The sequence below is a fragment of the Ammodytes marinus genome, assembly GCF_949987685.1.
Source record: "Ammodytes marinus genome assembly, chromosome: 17".
Taxonomy (NCBI): Eukaryota; Metazoa; Chordata; class Actinopteri; order Uranoscopiformes; family Ammodytidae; genus Ammodytes; species Ammodytes marinus.
The window spans coordinates 8,941,725-8,968,664 of NC_137221.1; the positions used below are offsets into that span (position 1 = coordinate 8,941,725).

A 26,940-nucleotide genomic window follows, 5' to 3' on the forward strand; every position below is an offset into this window, starting at 1 on the left:
GATGCAAGTGTGTGTGTCAATGACGATTCACCACATTCTTTGCATCTGTACTGCCTAAAACCTCCAGTAAAAATCCTAAACTGCATTTCTGACTCAAGAGGTGTTCTTACCAACACACCAAGGCGACACCAGCAGTCCGTGAACTACCTATACAGTCCTTTACCATACACCAGTTTTAACAGCATCTACAGGTAACCCTGCACAGATGTTTGCACCACAATTTAGCAGGTGCAATATCTAATGGTATAGAATTGTATTGTTTTATGGGCTTCATTAAAAATCCAAAGTACTATCCATCTATCAATCTATCAATCTATCAATCTATCTATCTATCTATCTATCTATCTATCTATCTATCTATCTATCTATCTATCTATCTATCTATCTATCTATCTATCTATCTATCTATCTATCTATCTATCTATCTATCTATCTATCTATCTATCTATCTATCTATCTATCTATCTATCTATCTATTTATCTACCTATAAACAGTATTACTGTAATAAAATACAAAACAAAATATAGCAAAAAATACTTTTGTCTGGTTTTCTGTCTTTGTTGATGGTTACACATCTCTCTGCACCGTAGAACTGTAACTGTATAGAATTTTACAATGTAATACTGTGGGTGGCTTTTTTGACTGTTGTCTGGGGAAAGTTCTGACCCCGTGTGGATTAAAGTAGTAACTGCACAAAGCATGATGCTCATATGATAAATATAAAGATCATGAAAAAAGATTCAAAGCAGATTATATTAGATCAACTGAAGGAGAAAAGTTAAGGACTAAAAACTAATACATAATTTAAGTAAATAATGTGACATAAAATACATGATTTGAAAGTGGAAAAATAGCCTAATTATTCACTAAAATATTTTTACTTTTATTTTGGTGGGTTGCAGTAGTCACGTGACCACCCACCTTGGTCATATGACTTGCTGCACAGATGCTGAGTGTGGATGAATTGAAGAGAGCATTTCCGCCTTAATCTCTGACTTTTTCCTGCTTTATCTATTTACTTGTTGGCCTCGTCTCGGTATTTCATGTTATTTCTGTGCCGCGGCGCAGTAGAAGGTTTCGTGACGTGGATCTAACATGGCGGCAGGACGCCGGCTTGCTGCGCTGTCGCTGCTTCTCTCCTGCGCCTGTCTCATCAGCTCTCAACAGGTTTAGTACACTGTTACAACGTTAGATCATAGAAAGTCACTGCATTACACAGACGCTGCGAAAGTGCTGTTGCTGCAGACGTCATTGAAGCTGCTGGTGTTTAGACTGAGGCTGTAAAACAAATGTTGTTTGTAGTGATCAAAGGGACTTTTTGACCTGTCTTTATTATTTTATCCAGCCCCTGTGCGTGCCTTTATTTTGAATATCTGTAGTATACTAGGCTAAAGGACATGAGCATTGTCAGTAAAATGTGCTTTAAGTGTTCGAAGTATTCATTTGTCAGACTCTGTTCTGTCTGGTAGGCTATATTACAGGATGCATCATGTAGTAAACAATGTTTTAGTTTATTGTAACAGCTGGTTGAAGTGCAACTATTTCAACCTTTGGGCAGTTAAATCTATAAATGATCACATGTGCTGTTCTGTAAACCCATGACATGAAAACTAAGGAGTACAAAGCAGAATATCTGTCTCTGAATAGTGGAGTAGAAGTACAGTAGAAAGTAGCATAACAAAGTGAAGTCAAGTTGAAGTAGGCTACCTTTAAAGTTGTACATGCATAAAGTGAAAATGAAAGTATAACTATCACATGCCTGATACCTGGCCTAACTGTTTTTTTGAAGATCTAGTCTGCTGATAATTTCTCTTAATCAGCCTGTGTGTGTGTGTGTGTGTGTGTGTGTGTGTGTGTGTGTGTGTGTGTGTGTGTGTGTGTGTGTGTGTGTGTGTGTTTTTCTCCAATTTTGTTTTTTGCAGATTGACCCTCTGCTGTATGAAGAGCAGCTGCTGTGGGTGAGTGGAGCCCAGGGGGAGGTGAGCACCTACAGGATCCCCCTGCTCTCCTTCACTTCCAAAGGAAGCCTGCTGGCCTTCGCCGAGGGGAGGAAGTCATCGGCCAGTGACGTAGGAGCCAAGTTCATCGCAATGAGGCGCTCCACAGACAAAGGCAGGACCAACATATATACTGCACAAACACACGCATGCAAGCAGACACACACACACACACACACACACGCGCGCACACACACACACACACACACACACACATACACACACACACACACACACACACACACACATACACACACACACACACACACACACAAACACAAACACACAATAAATGCTAACAAGTCTACACCAATTGATTACTGGAATTAACCAAATAGGGTCAAAGTTCATGTTTGTGTGTTGTTTCAATGGTTAAAAACACAGTGAAGCAGAAATTCTTTTTTTTCTAAACCATTTAGTATAAGACCTTGGACAAAACATAAAATGATCAAGACAAACATAGTATATCAACTACACAATACATCCATGATATAAACACATTTATTACTGCAAAACAGATTGCGCCATGCACAATCTTATAGGGGAAATGTGAACGAAAGCAGGAACAGTTTAAGGTTGAAAACTCAAATAACAGAAGCACTTCAAATGGTATTTAAAGTAAGTCAAATGACTGAAGTGGCTGTAAAAGTATTCAAAATGAATGTGTAAAATCCTCCCCATCCCTCCAGGAGCCACCTGGTCGCCCACCAGCTTCATAGTGGATGACGGGACGGAGCGTGACGGCCTGAACCTGGGCTCTGTGGTGGTGGATGAGGAGACGGGCTCCGTGATCCTGGTCTACAGTGTCTGCTTCCACCTGTTCCTCTGTGAGCCCTCCAGCACCATGATGGTGGAGAGCAGGGACGACGGCCTCAGCTGGAGCCCGCCCAGAAACCTCTCCGTTCAGCTGGGGGTCAAAACCTTCGCCCCCGGTCCGGGCTTCGGCATCCAGGTGAGAGAACCAAAAACAACACTGAGGAGTGAAACGCCACGGTCGGGCTGCTTTTGAAGTTGTAAAGTCAGATAAAAATGTAAGCTAAATGACATTTAATGCTGCGTTTGTGTCACGTTGGTTATTACTATGACTGTTAGCTACCAGCACCTTTTCTTTGTCATAGATACTTTCCTTGCTGCATTGCAAGGGATAATATCCGTTGTGATGTAGGTGAAAATATGTGGCCAGACAGACAGGAACGTCTGGATGTGCCAGAATGATTTACTGTCAGGCCCAAACAAGACGAGGACCACAATAGCGTCACGTTTCAACAGTTTATTAAAGGATTGGGGGAAAGGGAGTGTATGGGCGTGTTCAGAGAAAGAGTAGAGCAGGTCCGGTATTGCAGATAGGAGTCAGAAGCGTACGGAAACAGGCAGAGTAACTGGTGCTGGTTAGCAGACGATCCGACAAGGAGTAACTGAAAGCCAGGGTTTATATACAGAGGGTGATGAGCAGGGAATGCAGTGCAGCTGGCAGGTTAATTAGGGCAGGAGTGGATACAGGTGTGGCTGAGCAGACTGGAGCGGCAGCAATTAGTGCTGTTAACAGGGCAGAGGGAGAAAGCTCCTGACATTTACCTATATATGTTCAGTTACAATATGTCCTGTTGTGTATTTTTCTTTTGCGCAATGCTGTAGAATTGCAAAGAGCATATACAGTAAAAATGTGAAACATACGTATTCAGTGTCTTGTACACACTTACTCCCCTAACTACAGCAATGTGTAACTTTACTGTAGTTTTCAAATGGCTGTACAAGTAGTGTATAGTGCTGTCTTGAGCATTTTCAGGTAGTGTCACCAAGTTCTGACCTTTTTTGCATTGGAAAACACTGAGAGAATAAACTGTCATAATGAAAACATGACAAAGCCATTTGACTATCTTGTTCATAAACGATGGTGTCAAGACTTCTCATTTTGATGACACTGGCAGTTTCATTGACATGAATACTTGCTTTTGAGGAATAGACTCCATTTTGAGCAAGTGACGTACTTTTGCAGGTTATCCACTAGGTTTTGCAGTTTGCACTAATTGTTTTGAGAAATGCACTAACTGCTGTGCAAATGTTAATAGTGATGTGAGAAAAGCACCAAAGCGACTGAGAAAAACTGTAAATTGTATCATATTAATTGCACACATTTGGGTTTATTTTTGGCCTTTTTAAAGCTCTTTGAATGCATTGGACGACGATGATAGTGATGCATTTGAGTTTGTAACAGAATCATTATATAATTGGAAAGGCGTTGTATCCGTGCAGTTGATCTATTTATCCCTCATCCACGGTCTGTAGCATTGTGCAGCTAGCCCATGAGATATATCTTATGTTTTTATCTTAAGATCCCCACTCATACAGAAATCATCTTCAGAATTTGATGTTGTTTCCTGTTTTGTCTTCAAATTACAGAAACGCTACATGCCAGCTAAGGGGAGGTTGGTGGTGTGCGGCCATGGCAACATCGAGGGTGACGGAGTTTTCTGCATCCTAAGCGACGACCACGGACTTAACTGGTACAATGGCGCCGCTCTGAAAAGCATCCCTTACAATCAGAAGAAGAGACCGCAGGACTTCAACCCTGATGAATGCCAGGTAGGTACTCACAGCATGCTCATGGTCCTAGCATTAAAAATATTTTGTTCCACACTGACAGGCTAAGTTATCAAATGTTAATCAGCCACCTGATTACATCACAGAGACTGTACTGAAAGCAAACTTCCTTAATTGTTGTGTAATGTCTTCATTGCGTTTTCAAAACATTGCAACAGTCAGACAGTTGCTCTCAAATCTCATTACGTTAGAACTGCAGTCTAAATATTTTTTTTATATTAACAATGAAGATACATGTCTGAAAGAGCATTATCACCCAATGTTGCTGCTCTACTGACCCTTTTTGGCCTATTTAGGTTCTGACAATAGTTATTGTTCAGAGTTGGTGCTTAAAGCAACAAAGTTTCTAGCATAATTTTTTTTAAAGCACCTTGCCACAGAAAAAAACAAAGCTGGGAACTAGTTGATGATTAAAGTTGAGTTTCTAGCAGTTAGAAGAGGAGTTTGACTTAGATTCAATGTAGCATGTTGGACAGAGATGTGACTCTAAATGAATGCTAATCCTGCAATTATGTGACAGCTGGTTGTGTGAATGGGGAATCATTTCCTGGCCCGTAAGCCATAATAAGTTAATCAGGGCCATTCATTTGTCAACTGGTTGTGTAGTCCCTCTGCCTTCTAGTGGTCAAAAATATAATTCAGCTGTAAAATGTACATTTTAAAAAACACCTTGAAGTTATCTTAACCTTTGTTGAAGCCTTTGCTGCAATAACGGTATCATTGTTAATCTAATACCAGTAAATAAATGCAGTATAATGGACACCTTTTTAAAGCATAACTTTTTAATTTACATTAATGTCGGTTACATTCAAGCCATTGCCAAACCAGTTGGCACAAAGTTGCTTAAGCCTATCAGGTTCACAAATCTCTCTCTGCATTTCTGAGCATGGCACCCGACACTAGTGCAGGAGCTCATAAAGCGCCCACAAAATGTTTCAGATGTTGATTCTACTGCTAAGAAAAAAAAACCTGGACGTACAGCAGAGGGTATAAGAGGGTATAATATCCATGCACGATCACCCAAAGGCTTACCTCATGTAGATGCGCCGACGGTGTTGTTGTAATTACTCAGAATTCATCATGGGGGCAACAGAAGATACACGCACTGTAGCTTTAAATCAAAGAGCTTTAAGACACTCGTCAGGCTGAAGCCATATCCTCCCTTTTTGCAGCCGTTTGAGATGTCGGACGGCAGCATCGTCATCAACGTGAGGAACCAGAACCGATACCACTGCCCGTGTCGTGTGGTGGTGCGCAGCTATGACGGTGGACTGTCTCTGCCCATAGATGATCTGTACTTTGACTACACACTGGTGGATCCTGCCGTCGCAGCCGGAGCTATGCAGAAAGACGGAGTGCTCTACTTCACCAACCCTTCCAACGAGATACACAGTACGAGTCACTATCACTTTCTCCTACTTCAGTTTTTCTCACTAGTGCTCTTTGTTGAGAGTAAAAGTATCAATACTATTTCTTTAATATAAAAATGTTTGCTTTAATCAAGGAAAAAACTAATCTGTTATCCGCTAGATGTAGCTATCAAAAGTCTAATAACTTGTTGGAAAGAATGACCCCTTTCATAATGTTTTCTTATGATAAAACTTACTTGAATATTTTTTGAATATTAGTTATTTTTAGATATTATCATATATTATATAGATTTTAATATGCATTGGTCTGATGTTTATATATTTAAGATGCGCTGACCCTGTTGTAATCACATCACACAATTATTCCTTTTATCTTATGACTTTGTCTTTTAATTGCTTTTCTTTAACAATTATCTATCCATATTCTAATATTCTATCATCTTATTGCTATTACTGATATAATAACACATTTTAATGTCAGTGCTTTTATTCAATTGTTTGATGCTTTAGTCTAGACCAATGCATCACATATTGTAACTTGATCCTGTGACTTTTAAGTTACATCTCAATTATGTAAAGTCATTACAGCTATGAAATATATGTAGGACAGATAAATGTATGATATTTGCCTCTGCGAAATAGAAGTACACTTTAGCTAAACATGGAAACACTCAAGTGCAATTTTGGGGTACTTGTACTTCACTTAAGTGTGGCACTGAATGAGTTTCCACCACTGCTGAATTTTTCTGTCACGCCAAAATAGAAAAATCAGTGTTAAAAATGGATCAATCAGTGGATGAACATACTAACTTCCTACATCACCCCTCAACAGGAGTAAACTTGACCTTACGTTGGTCAGAGACCAATGGCACATCGTGGGACAATAAAGCCGTGCAGATATGGGCGGGGCCGAGCGGCTACTCATGCATGACATCACTGGACAGCGGTTCTCCAGAGGATCGGAAATACATCTTTGTCATCTATGAGAAGGGCCACAGAGACTATGACGAGACCATCTCGTTCGCCAAGATCCACCTGTACGGAGGCCGGTAGAGCTAGCGACAGGAAAGAGCGGCTAAGGAATGAGGTACGATGCATGAAAATGGATTTGTATAATTTAAGTCTAAGCAGATTTGGCTAAAGGAATATCTGAGCATGACTCCTATTTTAATTTGAACCTCTGTTTTATTTTCTAGATTCAAATGTTGGAGGGAAAAAAAGGGAAACAGGAAGTTGTTGATTACTCCGACGGCTCTGTCAGGCTTAAAATACGAGACTCTTTAGACTCACGTCAAGGTATTAAATATGAAGCTCAGCACAATGAACGTTCACCAGCTTGTGTTGGGCTTCTGATGGAGGGATCTAAAAAAGAAAATTATATATTCCCACGGCTGATGAAGAAGAAATTTTAATGTCCATTATTCCGTCTGTTGACAAGGGTGTGTATTTTAGCTGAAAACAAAAAACAAAAAGGGCACAGCCACAACATTTTGTGAGCAAGACAAAAAAAGTACTGTGTGACCAGGCAAGGGACAGAAGGTTTTCAGATCAACTTAAACCCCTCTCATGTAAATATATTTTTTTGAAGCTGATGGTACTTTAAACCCTAAAGTATCACAACATAGACCAATGATTGTCACTGTTTTCTCGGGGGTCAAATGAATTAATTGCAATACAGATTTTAATAGATTTTAATCACCTCACAAACCAACTGTCAGGTTCACTGTATACTTACCACTGGTGTGACATTATTCCTATTTGCATTGAGTAATTTCAAATCTTCTCTGAGCTTGTAATCTTAATGAGGATTTGTTTTCCTTCGTTAGGCTGCGAGTGTGCCATGAATACATGTATGGAAATTGGTTCTGCCTTTTGTAAATAACAGAAAATGTGAAAAACTAATGTTTATCGCCTTTTGTTATGAAACTGAACTGTGTGTGTCTCATCTTTTGTTGATAATCAGCTCCACTCTACTCAGAATGATGTATGTATTTTGTCAGCATTTTACACAATGTTACATTGTTTTCATGCAGGATTTTATCTGATTTTATCATAATAAATTATTTTTTTTAAATGATTTACACTTTTGTTGTTGTTGTTGTGGTCACAGTTGACCTGATTTGATCAAAGAAAGAACAAGGATGTTCTTAATCAAAAATTAACTAATGCATTTTCGTATGAAAGACCCCGTGAAAGAGTTTATGTTCAGATGACACGGGAGAAAACTGCCCTGACAGGTGCTTTATGTCAGCGATTACAAGACAGCAGGAGAAAATGATTTTGTTCAGTTATTTCTCTATTTAGTTCAGAGTTGATGTCTTTATTTGTTTTATTTATTTATATTTTTATTTCCGCATGCTTAAACAACATATATACGGTATTCCTAAATGTATTGATACATGTAGGCTATCAATTTGAATATTTATTGATTTGCGTTTTTATTTATTCCTGTAGCCTATTTATTTAGCCTACACATTTATTGAACTATTTTGTTTGTTTATTTTGTATTTATTGAATCATGTAGGCTATTTATGTTGTATTTGATATATTACTGTTATTTTTTCATTCATTAATGTATTTATCACCAATTTATTCCTGTATTAATTTATTAATTTATTTATTGATACTTGAGTCCGTTTTCATCCTCCATACCAAACGGCTTCCATCTCAGTAGCCGTTGACGGCTCTTTAGGTGACGGATTTGCTTTCCCCCTTACCTCCCTTTTCATTTATTTTTTGGGAAAAAGAACCGAAAAGGAGTGCAAGTAAGCCGAATAACTACCTTTGTATCTGTGTATTGTTCACTCGTTGTTCTAATTTGTGCTATCTACAGCACAGACCATCTGTATGTGAATGTGTGCGTGTGTGACTATGCGTTGCTTAGCTCGAGCTCGGTCACTTTGCTAGAAAGCTACGCCATTAGCACGAAGCTAACCTCATTCTGCTGATACAACCTCGAGACAAGTCGGGACAAGACCAGGTCAGTGCCCGCAAAACTCTGCATGTTTCACGCAAAAACCGACTAGATTGAAGGAAGAATTATCACCATAACCATTGGATACAGAATAAGCTTCCTGGAGAAGATGTTTCTGTTGATATTTTTTTGTTTTTCTGTCTCGAAAAGGCACAGTGTGTTTGGTTGTTGTTGCTAGCCTAGCTTGGCTAAGCGGTTAGCTATTGTATGTCATAATAAAAAATCTTATGTAATAGTTTTATAAATAACCAAACACACATTAACTTTCTAGTGATAGGTGAGCATTTTGTGGGATTATTTGATAAGGTTTGGTTTGCAAAAGTTAAAGCTGTACGTAGCTAATGTTAGCGGATAAACGTCTAGCTTCAGCGAATACAGTGACAGTTAAACCGTATATTTATATTTATTTAAATGGCTATTATCCCAGACTATTGAATCAACTTTGTTTATGTTGTCAGCGTCTTTAAAATATTAGCTGTGTGAGTGAAAGTAAGGCTTTTGAACGTGAATATGCACCGGGCCTGTCTCCACCGCCATTTTGTTTTGTTCTCCTATTAAAATCTTTTTTTTCCCCCTGCGTTGTCCTGTACCACCTCCGGACGGTACACGAGCATTGCAACATCGTTTGATTGAACCAAAATCACGCATTGTAGCGATATAGTGTGCGATTCATAAACATGAGAGTTGGAATGCATTTAAGCTAATGTTACCGCAAGGTGTTGAAAAATACATTATGAAACATCAACGCAGTCCCCCTCCCCACGGCCCTGTGTTAGCCAGCCACCGTTAGTTACCACTACATTAAAGCTATCTCCTCCAGCAGTTTATGTGGTACTGATTCGATGCTGTTTGCAAATGCTACTGTGCAAGGTACCAACTGATGTCTCCCTGCAGATCCATAAAATAACGCCTCGATAGCTGATAGGTATTAAAATGTCTTAAATTAATCTTTCAAAAGTCTTAAAAATGCTCAGACATGGGTAAGGATTGTATTTAGGGCTGCTCGATTATGGCAAAATCATGATTGCGATTATGTTGATTGATACTTACTTTTATACAGTCTGTGGATTGATATCGAGATCACTGTTATTAACACAATAATTACAATTGCTTTGGAAACATGCATTTACCAACTTTACTTGAGCTGTATTGTAGAGGTCGTCTTTTTAACAGTGAAATCCACTGTTAAAAACAATAATTGAATTTAAATATAGTTCAACTGTAAAATGATAGCGTTACCTGACTCAAAGGCATGACCGGACTTCAAAACATGTAAAAATCGAATTTTTTATTCAAATGTAGGGAATCATACAGCCCTACTTTTATCAACCATTTTTTGTGATTTAAAGATAATTGTTAGCATCCTTTTTATTAATTTATTTTATAATAAATAATCTTCATGGCATGATTTTAAATGGTCACATTGCAACATTTAATTGACACATTATTAAAATAATGACATAAATGTAATAGCATTTTCCAACATTTGAAGTAGATCATCTTACTTTTTCACTGGACCAAAGAAGTCGTGTTTTATTCAAAATGGGCCTTTACCCAAAGTAGTTGATGTCGTTTTTCTCTTCTGTTTTGGCTTTAGTAAAAATTTGCCTTTTTTAATTTAATTGTGAGTGGCATAAGGTCTTAAATCTAGCTTGCCTTTTGGGCTGTAGGAACCCTAAAATATTTTTGTGTAGCCAATGCCTATCGTTAGCTACAGCTTTACAAGCCCCCTTTGTGGTGCATGTTGCTGCAGTTTTGGCTGGGTAGCGTAGCTGCTAGCCCATGTTAATCCCCCATACAACATGTAGTCCCACGACCTAATTTTCTAATCTCATCTGGCTGTTGAGGCAGGGTGCAATGCTGCTGCTCGGTAGTCATTATGTAAAAAACGTTTGTTGTTGTTTCATGTATTTATTTTCCACTGTCATGTTTTTTGCCTGTTACGAATCACACATAAGAGGGAATTGCCATGTAGAGAACCCAAGTAAAAGCATTTAAAAAGAAAATAACAAAATGTACAGTAAAATATTATAAAAAGAGAATATGTGCAATATTGTATAAAGAAGAGCTGTAAAATTATGCAAAAGTGAGCATGATCAAAAATATGCAAATGGTGGTCACAATGTGCAGACAGATATTGATGTTTTAATGTGATTGTATGTTTATGTCTAGGGCTGCAACTAACGATTATTTTGATAATCGATTAATCTGCCGATTATTTTCTCGATTAATCGATTAGTGTTTTGGTCCTTAAAATGTCAGAAAATGGTGAAAAATGTTGATACATTTTCCAAAGCCCATGTTGACGTCCTCAAATGTATTGTTATGTCCAAAACACAAAGATATTTCAGTTTACTGTCATAATAGGATTAAAGAAACCAGAAAATATTCACCTTTGAGAAGCTGAAATCAGAGAATTTAGAATTGTTTTATTAAAAAATTACTCGAAACGATTAATCGATTATCAAAATACTTGGCGATTATTTTAATAATCGATTCGTCGATTAATTGTTGCAGCTCTATTTATGTCTACATCTTTCTTTCATATTATATTACACCGTTATAAAGAATGTCAGTCCGCAGTAGAAGGTGATTGGCTTACATTCAAACATTTTCACATTGTTTGTATTGTGGTTTGATGATAAATAAACACATTTAGTTAAGTTACAGCACTGTTATTAAACATATTGCTGCTATGGTTGCGTCCAGGAAGACTTGTTTTTCAGGTATAATGAAGACTGTTGGATCTGTCTTGACTTGAGAGATTTTACACATTCTTACACCTTTTCAGCTTCATATCTGGGTCAATATAATACAAAGCAAATATAACAACGTATGAGGGCTGTAGTGTGAAGTCTGCTGCATTCACAGCAAATTAGTGGAATTACTTGTGTTATTTGTAGCAAAATAATCTTTAGCAGATCATCTGTTCTCAGTAATTGTTCCTAATGGGACTTGGGTGGAGTGGGGGCAGTTTTAAACCTGCTGGGTGGATATTATAGCCAAATCAGTCTGAATTGAACAGATGTCAGCCCAGTGTGTTTTATTGATGTGCAGTAAAATGAGTTCAAGCTAAAGCCTGGTTAGTTGCCATGGAGCCAACCCTATCTCAAGGCAAGGCATTGAGGAATATCATTTATAATGTGTTGCCATAGAAACCATGGTTCATCCTTATATTCCTTTTGTACAGTGTTTCCTGTGATGAGGTGTTTACTCATGCACTGTACTTTATTCAGCTTGAATTAAACTGTATTCATGATGGCAATCCTGGCATAATACCAAATCCGGCCTACATAACAATTGTGTAAGGGTGACATACAAGGATGCCGAAGTTATTCCAATACTAAAACCGTTGTCCATTACAAGTCACTCACAAATCTCAAAGCCTTCAGGTAGTCATTACCTGGGCTTAATTGTATGTTGATGACCTATTTTTCATTTAGCAAGTAATAAAAAAAAATTCACGTGGAAAATCCTGCTGTGAAATGACTGTAAATATATTCTTATCCAAGGGAATGCACCACAACACTTTTGACTTGTCTAATACCTGCAAAACATACCATTCCATTAGTTACTTTCAACCATTAATCTTGTGTGATTCTACATCATAAAAGTGCACTTACTATGTATAGAAACAGTGTACGTTGATTTAGTATTTGATTTACTGGATTCAAGAGAGAAAATGCCATTACATCTCCTATTTGAATAAGCCAGACCACTGCACATACGTTCAGGATAATTTTGATATGTAAGACGGTTTTCTGTTTCTTCCTAGTTGTTTTGAATGCCTACTTGTACAATCGGCCCTTTCACGCTTGCTTTCTCTGTGTACCTGGTGTCAAATCTCTCTCTCCCTCTCTCTCCCCCAGTCTCAAGGCTCACCATACTCAATGAGCGGACAGCGCAATGTCAGAGCGCTCTGGGCAAACTGCAAAGGGGAAGGAAGGCAAAACCAAGTATGCGTCTCTCAACCTGTTTGATACCTACAAAGGAAAGAGCCTTGAAGCACAAAAGCCTGTTGGTGAGTATCTCGTCTCTGTCATGTCCAAGCTGATGGTAACTAAACAAAAAGCTGTCTCCAAATATCAGTAAACATGGGAATTACTAACTTCACTGAAAGGACAGTAACAACTTGCCCATTGTAGACCTAATCCCGCAGACCTCATGTTTGTTATGTTTCCGGTTTCTACCTAATTGAGCATTTATCCCAAGCCATTTTACGGTATTTTGCCGATACCACAATTTCCCGCCAAAACTACTGTAGTGTATCCACTTGATGGAAACACACCTAATCAGCATTTAATTTTCTTTTTTTTGTTGTTGTTGGGAACTTTCAAAAGATTTACTTCAGATTGAAATGGAAACCTGACTATTGTTGAACGTACATCATAGATCCAGAGCATTGGCATTCCTTTCCTTCTACCCAGGGTTTTAATTTTCAAAATCGCTTGCCTGGCAGGCTCTGTTTAAAATACTGCCAGATGGTTTTGTTTTGCCACTAAGGATGAACAACTTGTTTTGTAATTGATCTGATTTAGCCTAAAGAAACAGATCTGCTTCACTACAGTTGGATTTACATGTTGTTGTTGTTTGCGATTAAAAGGGTCTGGCTGTGCTGCCTCATCTCCTGACACAAAGCACTATAACTTTGATGCATTAGTGCATTACTGCTGTCTCCCTGATAGCCCTGGTGCTGATGCCCAATACAGGAAGTGGATGATATGCTGCATCTCTCAGCTGCCTGCCAGTTTTACCAGGTTTTGCTGATAGCGTTTATATTATTTAGGGATATGTTCTACCCTTATCTTTACGCTTGTGTGTAAAACGTTGCCTACCAGATTGTGTCACAACTGTAGCCATATAGAAATAAATGATGCACGGCCTGGGGGGTGAATGGCTTTCGATCCTTTGCATGTCAGCTGAGCCCGACCTGAGACAGAGGCTTACTTGTGGACGCTGTTTGACTCTTGTGCAGAATCCCCAGTTTATGTTTAATTCAGAAGCTCCCCACTAGATCTGAGCAGCCGTCGAGTACCAACTACACTTTCCCTTCCTACATAGTAAAGCAATGCACTGCTGTGGTTTCTCTACACATCAAGGAAACAAATGAGGGATTGAGATTCAGCATAGCTTTTCTTTCTTCATGCTACTGTGAATATCAATATCCTAATAGTTCTCCATGAACTGTGATTTAAAGTGGGTTTGCTGGAGGTTTTTAATAACATCTAGAAGTTTTTTTTTTCTTTCTAATCCATATTCATCAGAATCTTCAGACTGAAACTACCATGCCTGTAGCTTTTGTGGATTGTTCAGCATCCTAATTGTGTATCCAGTAAAGTAAGCTGCAAACGCCATCTCTGCCATCAGTCGACTTGTTGCACCCAGTAGATTTAATTGGTGTCATGTTTCACTGGTCCATCTGTGGTAATGGCCCCCTTTATCTGCCCCATATCAGTTCCCCCCCGCCATGGCCTGCAGTCTCTTGGTAAAGTTGCCTCCGCACGGCGTATGCCACCCCCTGCCAACCTCCCCAGTCTGAAGGCAGAGAACAAAGGCAACGATCCCAACGTCACACTCGTTCCCAAAGACGGCACAGGATGGGCAAGCAAACAGGAACCAACAGACCCAAAGAGGTAAGAAGCAAATCTACCATACTAGTTACTACAATAAGCAGGGGAGAAACATTACTTTTAGGTTTTCTTTTTGCTTAGGATATATTGTCTACTATCTCCTCATGTTAGTGGCTTTTTCTGTCTCGCAGTACCGATGCATTGTCGGCACCGCAGCCGGAATTGCAGCCGCCTGTGGCTTCACCGACACCTGCACCGACCCGCCCGAGAACCCCACCAGCTTCAGAGGTAAAGACCTTTTTTAATCATAAGATTATTTTTCTGGCATTTTGGATGCTTTATTAGACGGATGAGAAATATACAGAAAATGGGGGAAGACATGCAGCAAAGGTCCTCGGGCTGGATTGAGCTCTGTGCCGCTGTGAAAAGGACTAGGTGTTATGGTTTGCCCTCTACCAGCTGAGCTAGTGGTTTACCAGAGGTACAGATATTTGCAGTAACGGTAATGGAAAGTCATATGCTTAGTCAATAATGTGCATGGAGATTTATACTGGCCATAGTTGACATGTATCACATGGTATTTGTCTCTTTGTGAAACCCCCCTTCAGGCTCTGGCCCCAGCTTCAACCCAGGCCGCAGGGGCAAAGTCCTGGGCACAGGCCAGTATTACACATGGAACCCAAGGGGATGGTGAGTCTTCCACTTTGTAAATCTCTTGTAGCGAATTAGGCATTATCCTGGAATAGGAACCAATCTTTGTTTCCACAGGTGTTTTACCCCATAAACAAAACACAAACACACACGCACGCACGTGTGTTGGACAACACACCTTGTTGCTGCAGTAAGGGTCTTTGTTTTTACAGTGGGAAAGCACTGTTGAGTTAAATCAAGTAAAATAAACAGAATAACTGTCAATCCGTCATACAGCATCTCATTGGCTTAGAGCGTTGGCTTTGCCTCTACATCTGTCATACAGTTATATGGAAAAAGGTTTTCCTTACAAATGTAGCCCTTGCTGAAAACCATTTCCTCCTCTTGACTTCCCTTTTTGCAGGTGGAAAGGGATCAAACCAACAGTCGCCATTCTCTCGCGAGGAATTTCCCACCCTGCAGGCGGCTGGCGACCAGGACAAAGCTGGCAAAGAACAGGTCACTGCAGATCAGTTGTATGGGCCCGGACCAAGCCTCCGCCCCCAGAGTAAGTGATGCCCACTGGATTTCAACCACTTGTTTAATCAAGTCAGTGGTGTAAAGACAACCTGCTTAATCAGACTGTTTTTGGAGGAGTGCTTCATGTACTCAAAGTATTCAATATGTTACAGATAACAGATCTTGGCTCTTTGGTTAGTTGATAACGTTTTAAAGTAATGGCTTTATATCGCAAATGTACCATACTAACTGCTATTTGTTCGCTGTCCTCAGACGTTACAAGTTGGCGGGACGGTGGGGGCCGTGCCCTGGCGCCCACCCTGTCTGGGGAGGGGGCAATGGAGGGTGGCATTGGTGGTGCTCTGGTAATGGATGGGGCAGCTGGGATCCCCCATCTGAACTCTCATGGGCCACCTAGGAACCCTCCTGCAGGCAGCCCAGCATTGCCCCTGCCCCAGCCCCCCGTGGGGCCTGGGTTCCCCCAATACAGAGGGATCATGGCTCCCTTTGTAAGTTTCCATTTCGGTTTTCTCTCTCCTTATTTCAGTCAAATATTGTAGTATTTCTTTCATTGTCTAAAACTCTGGCTGCATTTCTTGTATGAACAGTGCTATACAAATAACGCTTCTTTATCTTAATGTACTACCTCTTCAGATCAAAGGCAATAGACTACTAAAGTTCTCGGATTTTTATTCTTATTTTTTTAGATGTATCCTCCCTACCTGCCCTTCCCGGCACCCTTTGGCCCTCAGGGTCAGGGTCTGTACAGGTACCCGGCACCTGGGGAAGGCCCTCCAAGGTATGTTCACTGCCTAATTCAGTTGTAAAGCTAGTATTAACCTGCCTCATGATGGCCTACAATGTTTTATATGCTCTGATTGAATCTACACATCCCGTGCCGGTGTGTAGATTCAATTCTCTGATTGAATCTACACATCTTTGTATCTTCAACATATCACTTACTGAGAACCTCCTTCCCTCTTACAGGTTCGCTCGTGGGCCGGCGGGCCATCAGGGTGGCCCACGTGATACCGGTGGAGAGGTGGTGAAGCGTCCTTCCATCCTTAAGCAGGATGACTTTAAGGGGCTAGACGAGCTGGACCATGATGGAGACGAGGGCTGGGCAGGTAAAAATAATTAATATTTATCCAACTAACGTGTAGTTCAGAAATGAATAAACTTTTGATTGACCTCTGATTCTTATTTCTAAGAAAACAAATCCAAAGTCATGTGGGGAAAATACTTGGTTATGTTAATGTAAGAAATATATTATTAAAGTGGGTACGTGCAACATAATTTAATTTAAATTATTTCCATGGAACCTTTAAATTACATTTGTACTCATGAAATTTGAAACTTTTTTTATGTAATTCAGAACAGAGCTATTGTAAACTAAGACTGCAGAGGCTTTCATTTTTGTTGATGTTCAAGGGAGTGTCCAGTCCCATTAATTTTCACTTTGAAGTATTATTATGCTTTACATGGTGCTTGTGCTGCTGCTAAATGATTAAGAAGATGTTTCTGCATATCATGTTTTCTGCTGACCCAGCAGAGGTGTTCCAGTCACTACAATCGGCTCAGAGTAGGGGTGGGAGGGGGGAGTGAAGGATGATGATTAATGTGCAAATGCACTGAATAGATGTTTAGTACTGTTTTAGTTCTGATTATGATTTTTTTATTTAACAGGGGCCCATGAGGAGATTGATTACTCCGCAAAGTTGAAGTTCAGTGATGATGAAGGAGAAGAAGAGGGGGAAGAGGAGAGAACTGAGAGCAACGATGACTTGAAGTATGTGACCAAATACAATCAGTGTGACAAATTAAAGTTATGACAAAAAAAAAAGTTCCCCTTTTAAATTTGACAAGCTGTACTGTAATCTTTTTTTTTTTTTAACCTGCATGTCTCTTGTTCTCAGTGAGCTGCAGAGGTCCCAGGATGCCCCGCCTGCAACCTCTCGCTCTCGAGCCTCAGACAGCGGTGGAGACCACCGCCGCACCCCTCCCTCTAATGCTGACAATGGCCCCCAACCCCCCTCCAGCAAGCCAGGACGGGCCGAGGAGGGAGGCCAGGGAGCACCACCCAACCACCAGGTAGCAGCATGCTGAACAGCAGCCACAAGGTGTCATCAGAACAGCCCAAAGCTGTGGAAAGTCCAAATTTACAACACGGGACAACTGTTGAAGTCTGCTAAGCAAAGACTTAAATGTGGGCAGAGATGTGTTAGTGATTCTGTGTTTTGTCGTCGGTGTAGATTATTGTGGTGGAGCATGGCTAATTGTGTCTGCCTGTATACAGGGGCGCAGGCCTGGATTGGGTGGTCCCCGGGAGCAGCCCTCCCCCCCACCTGGGCCGCTCCTTGGAAAAGGGCCTTACTGCTTTTACCGACAGGTAGCCATCCGGATAGGGCCTCCATAGAGAAAACATTTCTATCATTATCTCATTCATCACCCACTGGTCTTATTGATTTGATTCATTTTTAGTTTTTAAGTTTGCGTTTTGCCTCCTGAGTTTTATTACAGTTGATGTAATCATTCGTAATACATTTTTCACACTGATTTCATCTAGAAAGTTTAAAGGGGCATAATAGAGCCTCATATTTCCTACCTATTCAGGAACGGCCCCACAACCAAGGTCCCAGTCCAGTACCTGGGAAGCCTCAGCCAGCAGCGGGAGGACCCACTCCTCCTCCCCAGCCGGGCCTGCTGGGCCCCGGGCCCCAGGGCGAAGATGAGGATGAGACTTGGCGTCAGCGTCGGAAGCAATCATCCACTGAGATCTCTGCCGCTGTGGAGCGAGCACGCCGTCGCCGTGAGGAGGAAGAGCGGAGGATGGAGGAGGAAAGACGTGCAGCCTGCGCCGAGAAACTAAAGAGACTGGATGAGAAGCAGCAGCAGCAGGGGGGCAGCAGCAGTCAAACCCCCAGCCTGGATGGAAACTCTGCAGCTGCAACAGCAGGCAGCCCTTGTCCATCTCTCTCAGCCTCCTCCCCCAACATCAGCCAACCCCCGTCCCCCTGTGTGGACTCTGAGGAGCCTCCAGTGCTGACTGTTCAGCCTGCACCAAGTCCTGGAGTCAGCGACCGACAGCGGGCCAGCAGCAACAGCAGCTATGACTCTAATGCTGGTGAGTTAGTCAAGTGCATGTGATGAGTGATGACTGGTTGGAATAATTTGGATCACGAACATGCAATTTGGCATTTCTGTGGTATTATAGCAGTTCAGATAAAATTCCTGACCCTTGATCATGTTCCCTGATTTAAACCCACAATCCACTGTCTTGGTCCAGATGTCCAACATATTCCCGAGCCAGCTGTGTCACTGCCACAGCAGCCCATGCTGGATGTTCCTGTAGCAGGAGAATGTAAGGAAGAACCCATGAGTAACCCCCACATCCGTGCAGAGAGAGGAGTCGACCCAGTGAAGATTGAGAATATTGGAGGAGGAGCAGGTCGTCAAGCCAGTGGTCCTCCTGGCCAAGGATACTCAAAGTATCAGAAGTCTCTTCCACCTCGATTTCAGAGGCAGCAGCAGGTTAGGATTTATCTGTTGTCTAAAGTACATGTTTGGCTTGAATGTTTTTTGCATTGTGAATGAGATTGTTGGAGACAAAAATAACTGCCACAATTTCCAAAGGGAGGTACATATTTGGCAACAAATGCTGGCATGCCTTTATAGAAATGTTTAATTTTCCTATCTTACACGTTCTGATCGCTGTGTTTTTATTTCTCTGTAGGAACAGCTCCTGAAACAGCAGCAGCAGTGGCAGCAGCAGCAGCAGCAGCAGCAGCAGCAACAGCAGCAGCAGCACAGCCAGGCCTCTCAAAGCCAGCTGTCCCCCCAGCCCCAGCAGGCTCCACAGGGTCCGTCACCAGGTCCAACCCCCCAGCCTGGGCCTGGACCCAAGCAGGGTGGACCCCTGTATCAACCCAGCAACATGGTGCGACCCCCGCCTTTACCAATGAATTTTGACCCTCGCTGGATGATGATGCCCTACATGGACCCTCGCATGATGCAGGGCCGCCCTCCACCTATGGACTACTATGCAGCTGGCATGCACCCACAAGGTGAGATTTGATGTAATGGTTTAAAGATAAATAAATACAAAAGCTCAGTGTTTGAGTTATTAAATAAAGGATAAGTGTTTTTTAATTTTTTTTATAAAAGTGATTATTGTGTAGTTACATTGTTGTCTACAACATTTCTTGTTTTGTTGACAATATCTGCTTAGCTATATTATATTCAAATATTCTTTACTTTCACAGGGCTCATTGGCCGTGAGCGTTCTGATTCTGGAGGATCTGGTTCAGACCCTTTTGACAGGCAGCAACAGCAGCAGCAGCATCCGGGGCACCCTCACCGTGGGACACCCCCTATGGATCCTAAGCTTGCCTGGACCGCGGAGGGATTTCCTGTTGGAGGGGAGGGACGTGGGCTAACATCTCCCCACCGTCAGAAGCAACCATTGGAGGAGGAGGATGGGACCAAAGGACCCAGGTATGAATATACAAGTCAGTTTAGGGAAGATTTAAAGATGTAGCCAGCTATTCTGGAGAATATGTGTAGTCAAAATCACTTTGTCAAAACCAGTGAATATCTCCTCACAATCTCCCAACTGTTTGTACTGTGTGTTCTCTGGGAAAAAAATCCAGTGTTAATACACAGCCTAGGCTCTGTAACTGGGCATGTTGCTAGCTATGATGGGTCCCTTTGTTTACATACCAGTTTACTGAGCCTTGGCTGTGTATTACCACAAGGATTTTTCACTAGTGGTGGATTGATTTTAAGAACAACTGTCCAGAATCGCTGACTCCACCTTTTTAAGTTTAAGCTTATTCACTTTGATTAAAAAAGCAATTTGAGATGAGTTATATTTTTTTGTATATCGTATTTATTTCTTCTTCTTTTAACTTTACCTTAGGAGCGACACTCCTCCACACCGCATGCGAGAGGGTGGATTGGGACCGATCCAGCAGCCTAGCTCTGGCTCCGGGACATCCAATCAGACACCGCCCCCAGTTGGCCCTCAAGTTGGGCCCCAGCAGGGAGGCGGTCACCACCCTCATCACTACATGAGTGGGCGAAGCAACTACAGCAACTTCCCCGACCAGGGTGCAAGGATGCTTCCCAATCCCCACCAGCAGCAGCAGCAGCAGCAGCAGCAGCAGCAGCAGCAGCAGCAGCAGCAGCGGGGTGGCGAGAGGGGTAACCAGCCTCATAACTTTCCCCACCAGGATGAAGGGCCTCCCCGAGGATCTCAGCAGGGCCAGATATGGGGAGCACCACACCCTCACTACGATCGCAACGGTCGTGCAGATCAGGCGCCTGCTGAGGGCAACACTCATCTCCACCACCATCACAGCCACCACGCTCAGCAGCCTCACTTCCATCATCACCCCCATAAGCTCGAGAACAGCCGTGAAAGGGTCGCTGAGGCTCCTGCTAAGAAGACAGACTCTTCTCCTGCAACCATCTCCTCTTCCTGCTCTTCCTCCTCCTCCTCCTCTGTCAGAGAAGACGGTAGCGTCAAAATCGCCACGCATCATCACCCACCACAGAGAGAGAACGAAGGTGGTACCGGGCACAGTCTTGGTGAAAGAGGCAACAGTGGCAGCGCTGGCAGTAGCAGCCATGTGAAACATGAGAAAACAGGGCCGACACACGCTCCCCATTCCGCCGTGACCCCTAGCCCACCTCCCAATCAACATGGCAGTCACACTCAGCAACAGCAGCAGCATCCCCATCCCAAATCAAACCAAAGAGGAGGGCGAGAGCACAAGACAGAGACCCACTGGGGCCCGCGTCCTGGCAGCAGCAACATGGGAGAGAGATCCTCTCACGGCAGGAGGAACAACAACGCAGGAGGTGGGAACCATTCCCGGGGAGGGGAGGACTCCTCCAACACTCCAACGGACCACAAACCCTCCAACCAGACAGGAGGAGGCAATGCCAACAAGAGAGCGGGTCCTATTAAGAAGCCGGTGCTGAAGGAGATACGAAGAGATGAAGGGGATGTTGATGGAGGAGAAAAAACAAGTGTTGGCTCTAGGAAAGATAGAGAGCAAGATGGCGGCCAAACTACATCCATGAAGCAGGAAGCCGCCCAGAACACATCAGCTCCGTCTAAAGATGAGGCCGCTCATACAGCCAAACCCCGGAACGGAGGGAAAGAACGGTCCACAGGAGGTGGGGGTGGGTCAGGTAGAGGCCCTAAAGATGTAGACACCACTTCCTCTGGGTTTTCTGGTTCCTCCTCCAGGAGAGACAGAGACCGCTCCTTTGAGAGAGGAGGCGCCCACCATCACGGCGTCCCCACCAGAGGCAGTAGACCCAGTCGTGGACGAGGGGGAGAGTTCTATGGGCGTGGACGTGGTTTCCGCGGCGCCTACACGGCCACTGCTGCGCCCACAGCTGTCGGTCGGGGCAGAATGGGCGGCAGGAGCGGCAGAGACTACCGCTCATCTGTCGGCGGTGGACACCACCATGAGTCCAAGGGAGAAGGAGGCGGAGGCAGGCACGGTCAAGACCGGTCCCAGCATAACCCGGCACGGGCAAGGAACCGAAGTGAAACCCGCAGCGAGGGTTCAGAGTATGAGGAAATCCCAAAGAGAAGGAGGGAGCGAGGATCAGAGACTGGCAGTGAGAGTGGTGCTAGTGACGTTGTTCAATCAGACAAGGATGACAACCAGAAACCCAACACCAAGAATGGCTCTGGCCATGCCAACACAACTGGCAGTGGCAACATGTCATCAGGACCACCTAGAGGTTCCCAGGCCCGGGTCTTCACCCCCAGGGGCGTTCCGTCTAGGAGGGGCAGAGGCGGAGGGAGTGGAGGAGGAAACATCTACAGAGGTAGTGGCAATGTTGGAGGGGCACCTGGCGGACACCGGGTTGGACCCAACCCCGCCTCACACAGCGGGCCATCCAGGTCATCAGCCCCCAACAGAAGACAACAAGGCCCGCCACAAACATCTGGGCCCAAAGACTTGGGCAGGGGAGGAAGTGCAGGTGAGAAGAAAGACAAGATAACTGATGCGAGCCCAGCTCAAAGTCAGGGGTCCAATCCCCCTCAGCCGCTCCTGCCTGCTGCCACGCCCACCACTACAGGCTCCACTGAAAATGGAACAGTGACCCAGCAAACTCCAACCAATCCTACGTCTAACTCTGGAGGGCAGAACCCTCTCCCCCCCGGCCGTGGGTTTCCCCCTGGTGGGTTTGATCGACCACCCAGACGTCGCCGTCACGGACGTTCCCAGCATCAGCAGGACAAGCCTCCACGCTTCCGCAGACTGAAGGAGCGAGAGAATGCCGCGCGCATTAACGGAGGAGGAGTTGGGGTTATCGGAGGAGGACGACCTTCCTCTCCTTCACTGAATTCAGTTCAGGACAGTAACGGAGCCCCCGTCTCTGCTCCTGTGTCAGGAAATGCCCCAAATGTTAACCACAACACCGTTACACCCAATAACAGTGGTGGTGGGCATGTTGGCAACGCAAACAGCCACCACCATCACCACTACAACCAGGGCAATGCCGGGCCAACTCACCCGCAGCACCACCACAACCACGGAGCAAAGTCCCCAGACTTCACCAACTCTGACCAGGCCAACGAGGAGTGGGAGACGGCCTCGGAGAGCAGCGACTTCACTGAGTTCAGAGACAGGGAGGGAGGAGGAAAGTCCTATTCTCATCATCCGCACCACATGGGAAGGGGAGGAGGCGGAGGCGAGGTAGATGGAGATATGAGCGGGAAGGAGCAACCCGCTAATAAAAGAAGTTTCTCCAGCCAGCGTCCCGGCATGGAGCGGCAGAACCGACGGGTCAACGTTGGAGGAGGCGGAGGGGGAGGAGGAAGAGGCCCACGAGGCCCGCCAGGTGGTGGAGGCGGTGGGCCCGGTAACGGGGGCGGCAACCGCGGGGAAAGGCGTGGCAACTGGCCCTCCCCGAAAAATAGGAAGTGATGGAATATTTCGAAAACATTTCAGATGAACCCCACCCACATTTAAACCCACCCTCGACATCTTAATCCCCTTTTTGATAATTATTTCATGGCTTATCTGTTGGCATCCCTCAACATTTTATTGTATTGTACAGTATATGGAGATGGTATTCACATTCATGTAACTACCCCCCCTCTCCTCCCACCCACTGGTCACCTCTGTCCCTTTGCATCAATCTACTATCTACCGTCCGTTATTGTAAATTTCTCCGTTTGTACCGTCTTGCTCTCCGTTCAGTTGTCCCCACCCCCCCCTTCCTTCCCTTCCCTCCCCTCCCCTTACCTTCCCCTCAAGAATCTCACCTCAGTTGGATTTGACAAGCATGTGGTTCTGCAACGGCTGTGCACGTGGTTTTGACAGAAGACATTCACACAAAGCTCCACACACACTCGCATATACAAGCACAAATACGACATCTTTACAAACACATGGAACACGTTGTGCAGTCATGTGGGTGCAAAATGAAAAGGTGGGATTAAATTGGCAGAAATGTTTGGATTGGGCTAATTTTTATATTTATGTACCTGTGTATATTTCTACCACACTTTGGCCTTGGGTGGTATTTAGTAGTGCAGTCCTGCATTACTTCCCTGGCGAAAGGGTAAAGAGTGCAGCTTCATCTTTTAACAAGAACAATGTAACATAAGATGTTTGTCTTTTTTTTTTTTTTTTTTTTCTTGTGTCAGTTTAGTTTCAGCCTCTGGGAAATGTTAGGGGTGTGTATTTTTTTCTTCTAAAAAGCAGGTCATTAAAATACCTTTTTACTAAATTCCCCAATATCTCCCTCTGCTGACTTTTTGGTCTCCAGCAAAGTTTGTCTTTGATTACTGTGATAAGACCCTTTTTGAAGTACTATTGCTCAGTGTTTACCTACACTCACATTGATTTGTCTCCAATTTCAATGTTTCTGCTGCTTGTTTCAATAGATGGTGTGGTTTCTTTCTTTTCTCTAAGTTGTTGACCTGCTCTGACATTTAATTTGCTATTGGTTGGTCCTTTCGATTCAAAAAAAAAAGAAAAAGAGGAAATTAAGGCTTTTTTCAGCCTCATCGTAGCCTCCTTAGCTGCAGAAGTTCTGCAACAAAAAGTGTCCCAAAGGACAATAGTTTTATTCTATCATTGAGTTTTGTTTACTTTATTTTAACAACCCATTATTTCCTCAGTGACTTCCATCTTTTATAATCAGCTCTTTTTTTCTCCCTCAAGGTGAAACACCTATCAATCTTGTAAAGGGGGAAATTAGTTAATTAGAAATGTGGGTCACGATGGAAAAAAGAAAAAGATGTTTGCTTCAATAGGTGATTGAATATGTTCTAATAAGCACTCCCTGTAGTATAACACATCCATGGTTGCTGTTTTTTTTTTTTTTTTTCCTTTTTGTGTTTTTTGGGCAAGTTACATGTGATGCAACAGGACAGGTACAGAGCTAGGCCGAGTATTGTACTCTTATAACCCCTCCTCCTCTCTGTGCTCTTATGGAGGCTCCTCACACCAAGGATGACTACTACCAAGAGCTCCTTGTCTGAGGAAGTATTTTTCAAAGTGTGTGTGTGTGTGTGTGTGTGTGTGTTCTCGGGATGGCTGTTTCAGTACATGGTGGCGCCCTGTAGCCCACATTAATTGAATTCAGGACAATGCTAAAAAGGGGTCGACGAAGTGAGTCACCTTCTACGGCTTTACCACACGGTTTCCAAAATTTCACTCACGACCAATAATGACGACTTGGGAGTGTTGAGGAAATATTGGATTGATATAGAATTACACTTGTAAACATAGTTTGTATCTTACATTAAAACAAAAGACATAAAAATGGCACACGGCTTGAAAATTGACTGGGGACAACATCCAGTGTGAATGAAATCGATTTTATACATCCGCATCAATTCTATCACTGCTGTAAGTTGGGGTTTTGTTTGTTTACTGACAACAGTTTGAACATCGTCTCTGGGGATATTGTTGCGTAGGGCATTTGATTATTTGTGTATGTGCGTGAGTGCTTGTGTGTGCGTGTTTTCTGGCGTCCGTTATAACTCGGGGAAGGGGTGGGGACCAGAGGTTTAACATGAATGGCAAGCACTTTTCTGCCTTGTCTGCCCACACTTGATTTAACCAATATTATTAAGAGAATTCTAGTGTTTCTTTAATGCATCCTCATATATACATTCAGTTGTGTGTATATGTTCATCATCCAAATGAAGAACATGTAGTGGAGGTATTTTTTTGGTGTGTAATTTTAAGCGTACATTCTTCCACAGGCAGGTGAAGTTGGACATATTATATTTTCACTATGACTTCCTGTAAGCATGAACACACACCCATGGGTGCAGCAGCTTGCCTTGCCTGTTACTGGTGTATACATTGATAGCTGTACACTTAACACTGGCTCAAAGAGTCCTTCATCCCTCCTTAACTCTTAAAGTTGATGTGCGCATTATTTCATGTAGCCACGTTAAAAAGAAAAAAGTAGTGTATTCCAGAAAAAAAACTCAAAAGATTGTACTGTTTCCAGCATTACCAAGGTACCTGGAGTGGTTCAAACTGTTTTTTTTTGTTTCGTTCTTTTTTAAGCATTTATGGTTTTATTAATGGAACCGTAATATACACACATGTATGTATATTGGTATGTATCTAAGTTTTGTCTACCCCAACTTACATTCCCACAAACAAATGTTGCCATTTTTAGTTCAAGGGAGCAATGTACAAGCAGAGAAGTGTCTTATTATAATAAAGTTATACAGAGAAGGCAAAGTTAAATAAACTACTTTTGATTTAATGGACAAAATGTAATCGCACGTCTCATTTCTTCTTGGGTAGATGCAGTGGAAATGATTGAAAAACCTTGAGCAAGATGATGAAACCGTTTCACTGCATGTTTTTAATTTTTTTTTAAGCATGTCCGCAAGAAAATCTTTAGTTACGGACAACGATTATGGTTTAATACAGTGTAGATGTGTCCTCTGGCTTTATAGTAGCAAACCAACAGTAATAGAACTGATGCCACAATAATTGTATTGGTTAAACCCGTGATTGACAACATGTTCTACATGGAAGAGAACAAGTTAACTTATGTTATTTATTTAGCAAGTAAATGCAATTTAGTTCATTGTGGTTCACAATAAATAAAGGCAGTGGAAATAGTTTAATCAAATCAAGTGTACGTCAGCTGATACTAGGACCCGGCTGGCTTGGTTATCGCTCGCTTATTGAATATATTTGTTGATATTCATATATGCTTTAAGCATAGAAATTAAAGTCCTAATTCTAAAAATAAATAAAGTCACAGC

At 42.7% G+C, this 26,940-nt stretch overlaps 2 protein-coding genes across 3 annotated transcripts; both read left to right on the plus strand.

Moving 5' to 3' along the window:
- Window positions 1-965: 965 nt before the first annotated feature.
- On the plus strand, window positions 966-8,046 carry neu1 (neuraminidase 1). Its single transcript, XM_080046042.1, has 7 exons — window positions 966-1,168; window positions 1,924-2,113; window positions 2,688-2,950; window positions 4,399-4,581; window positions 5,772-5,991; window positions 6,802-7,056; window positions 7,166-8,046. Exons 1-6 carry the CDS (start codon window positions 1,097-1,099, stop codon window positions 7,020-7,022), a joined length of 1,149 nt encoding a protein of 382 aa, XP_079902168.1. The 5' UTR covers window positions 966-1,096; the 3' UTR covers window positions 7,023-7,056; window positions 7,166-8,046.
- Window positions 8,047-8,635: 589 nt separating this feature from the next.
- prrc2a (proline-rich coiled-coil 2A) lies at window positions 8,636-26,432 on the plus strand. Of its 2 annotated transcripts, none has more exons than XM_080045726.1 (16): window positions 8,636-8,734; window positions 12,813-12,964; window positions 14,399-14,576; window positions 14,705-14,801; window positions 15,122-15,203; window positions 15,568-15,711; window positions 15,936-16,171; window positions 16,370-16,461; window positions 16,650-16,789; window positions 17,349-17,451; window positions 17,579-17,753; window positions 18,276-18,786; window positions 18,949-19,193; window positions 19,396-19,726; window positions 19,925-20,156; window positions 20,581-26,432. In XM_080045726.1, exons 2-16 carry the CDS (start codon window positions 12,850-12,852, stop codon window positions 23,615-23,617), a joined length of 5,718 nt encoding a protein of 1,905 aa, XP_079901852.1. In that variant the 5' UTR covers window positions 8,636-8,734; window positions 12,813-12,849; the 3' UTR covers window positions 23,618-26,432. The 2 variants fall into 2 exon arrangements, with proteins under 2 accessions (XP_079901852.1, XP_079901851.1); XM_080045725.1 differs by lacking the exon at window positions 8,636-8,734 and adding an exon at window positions 8,870-8,949.
- Window positions 26,433-26,940: the final 508 nt, after the last annotated feature.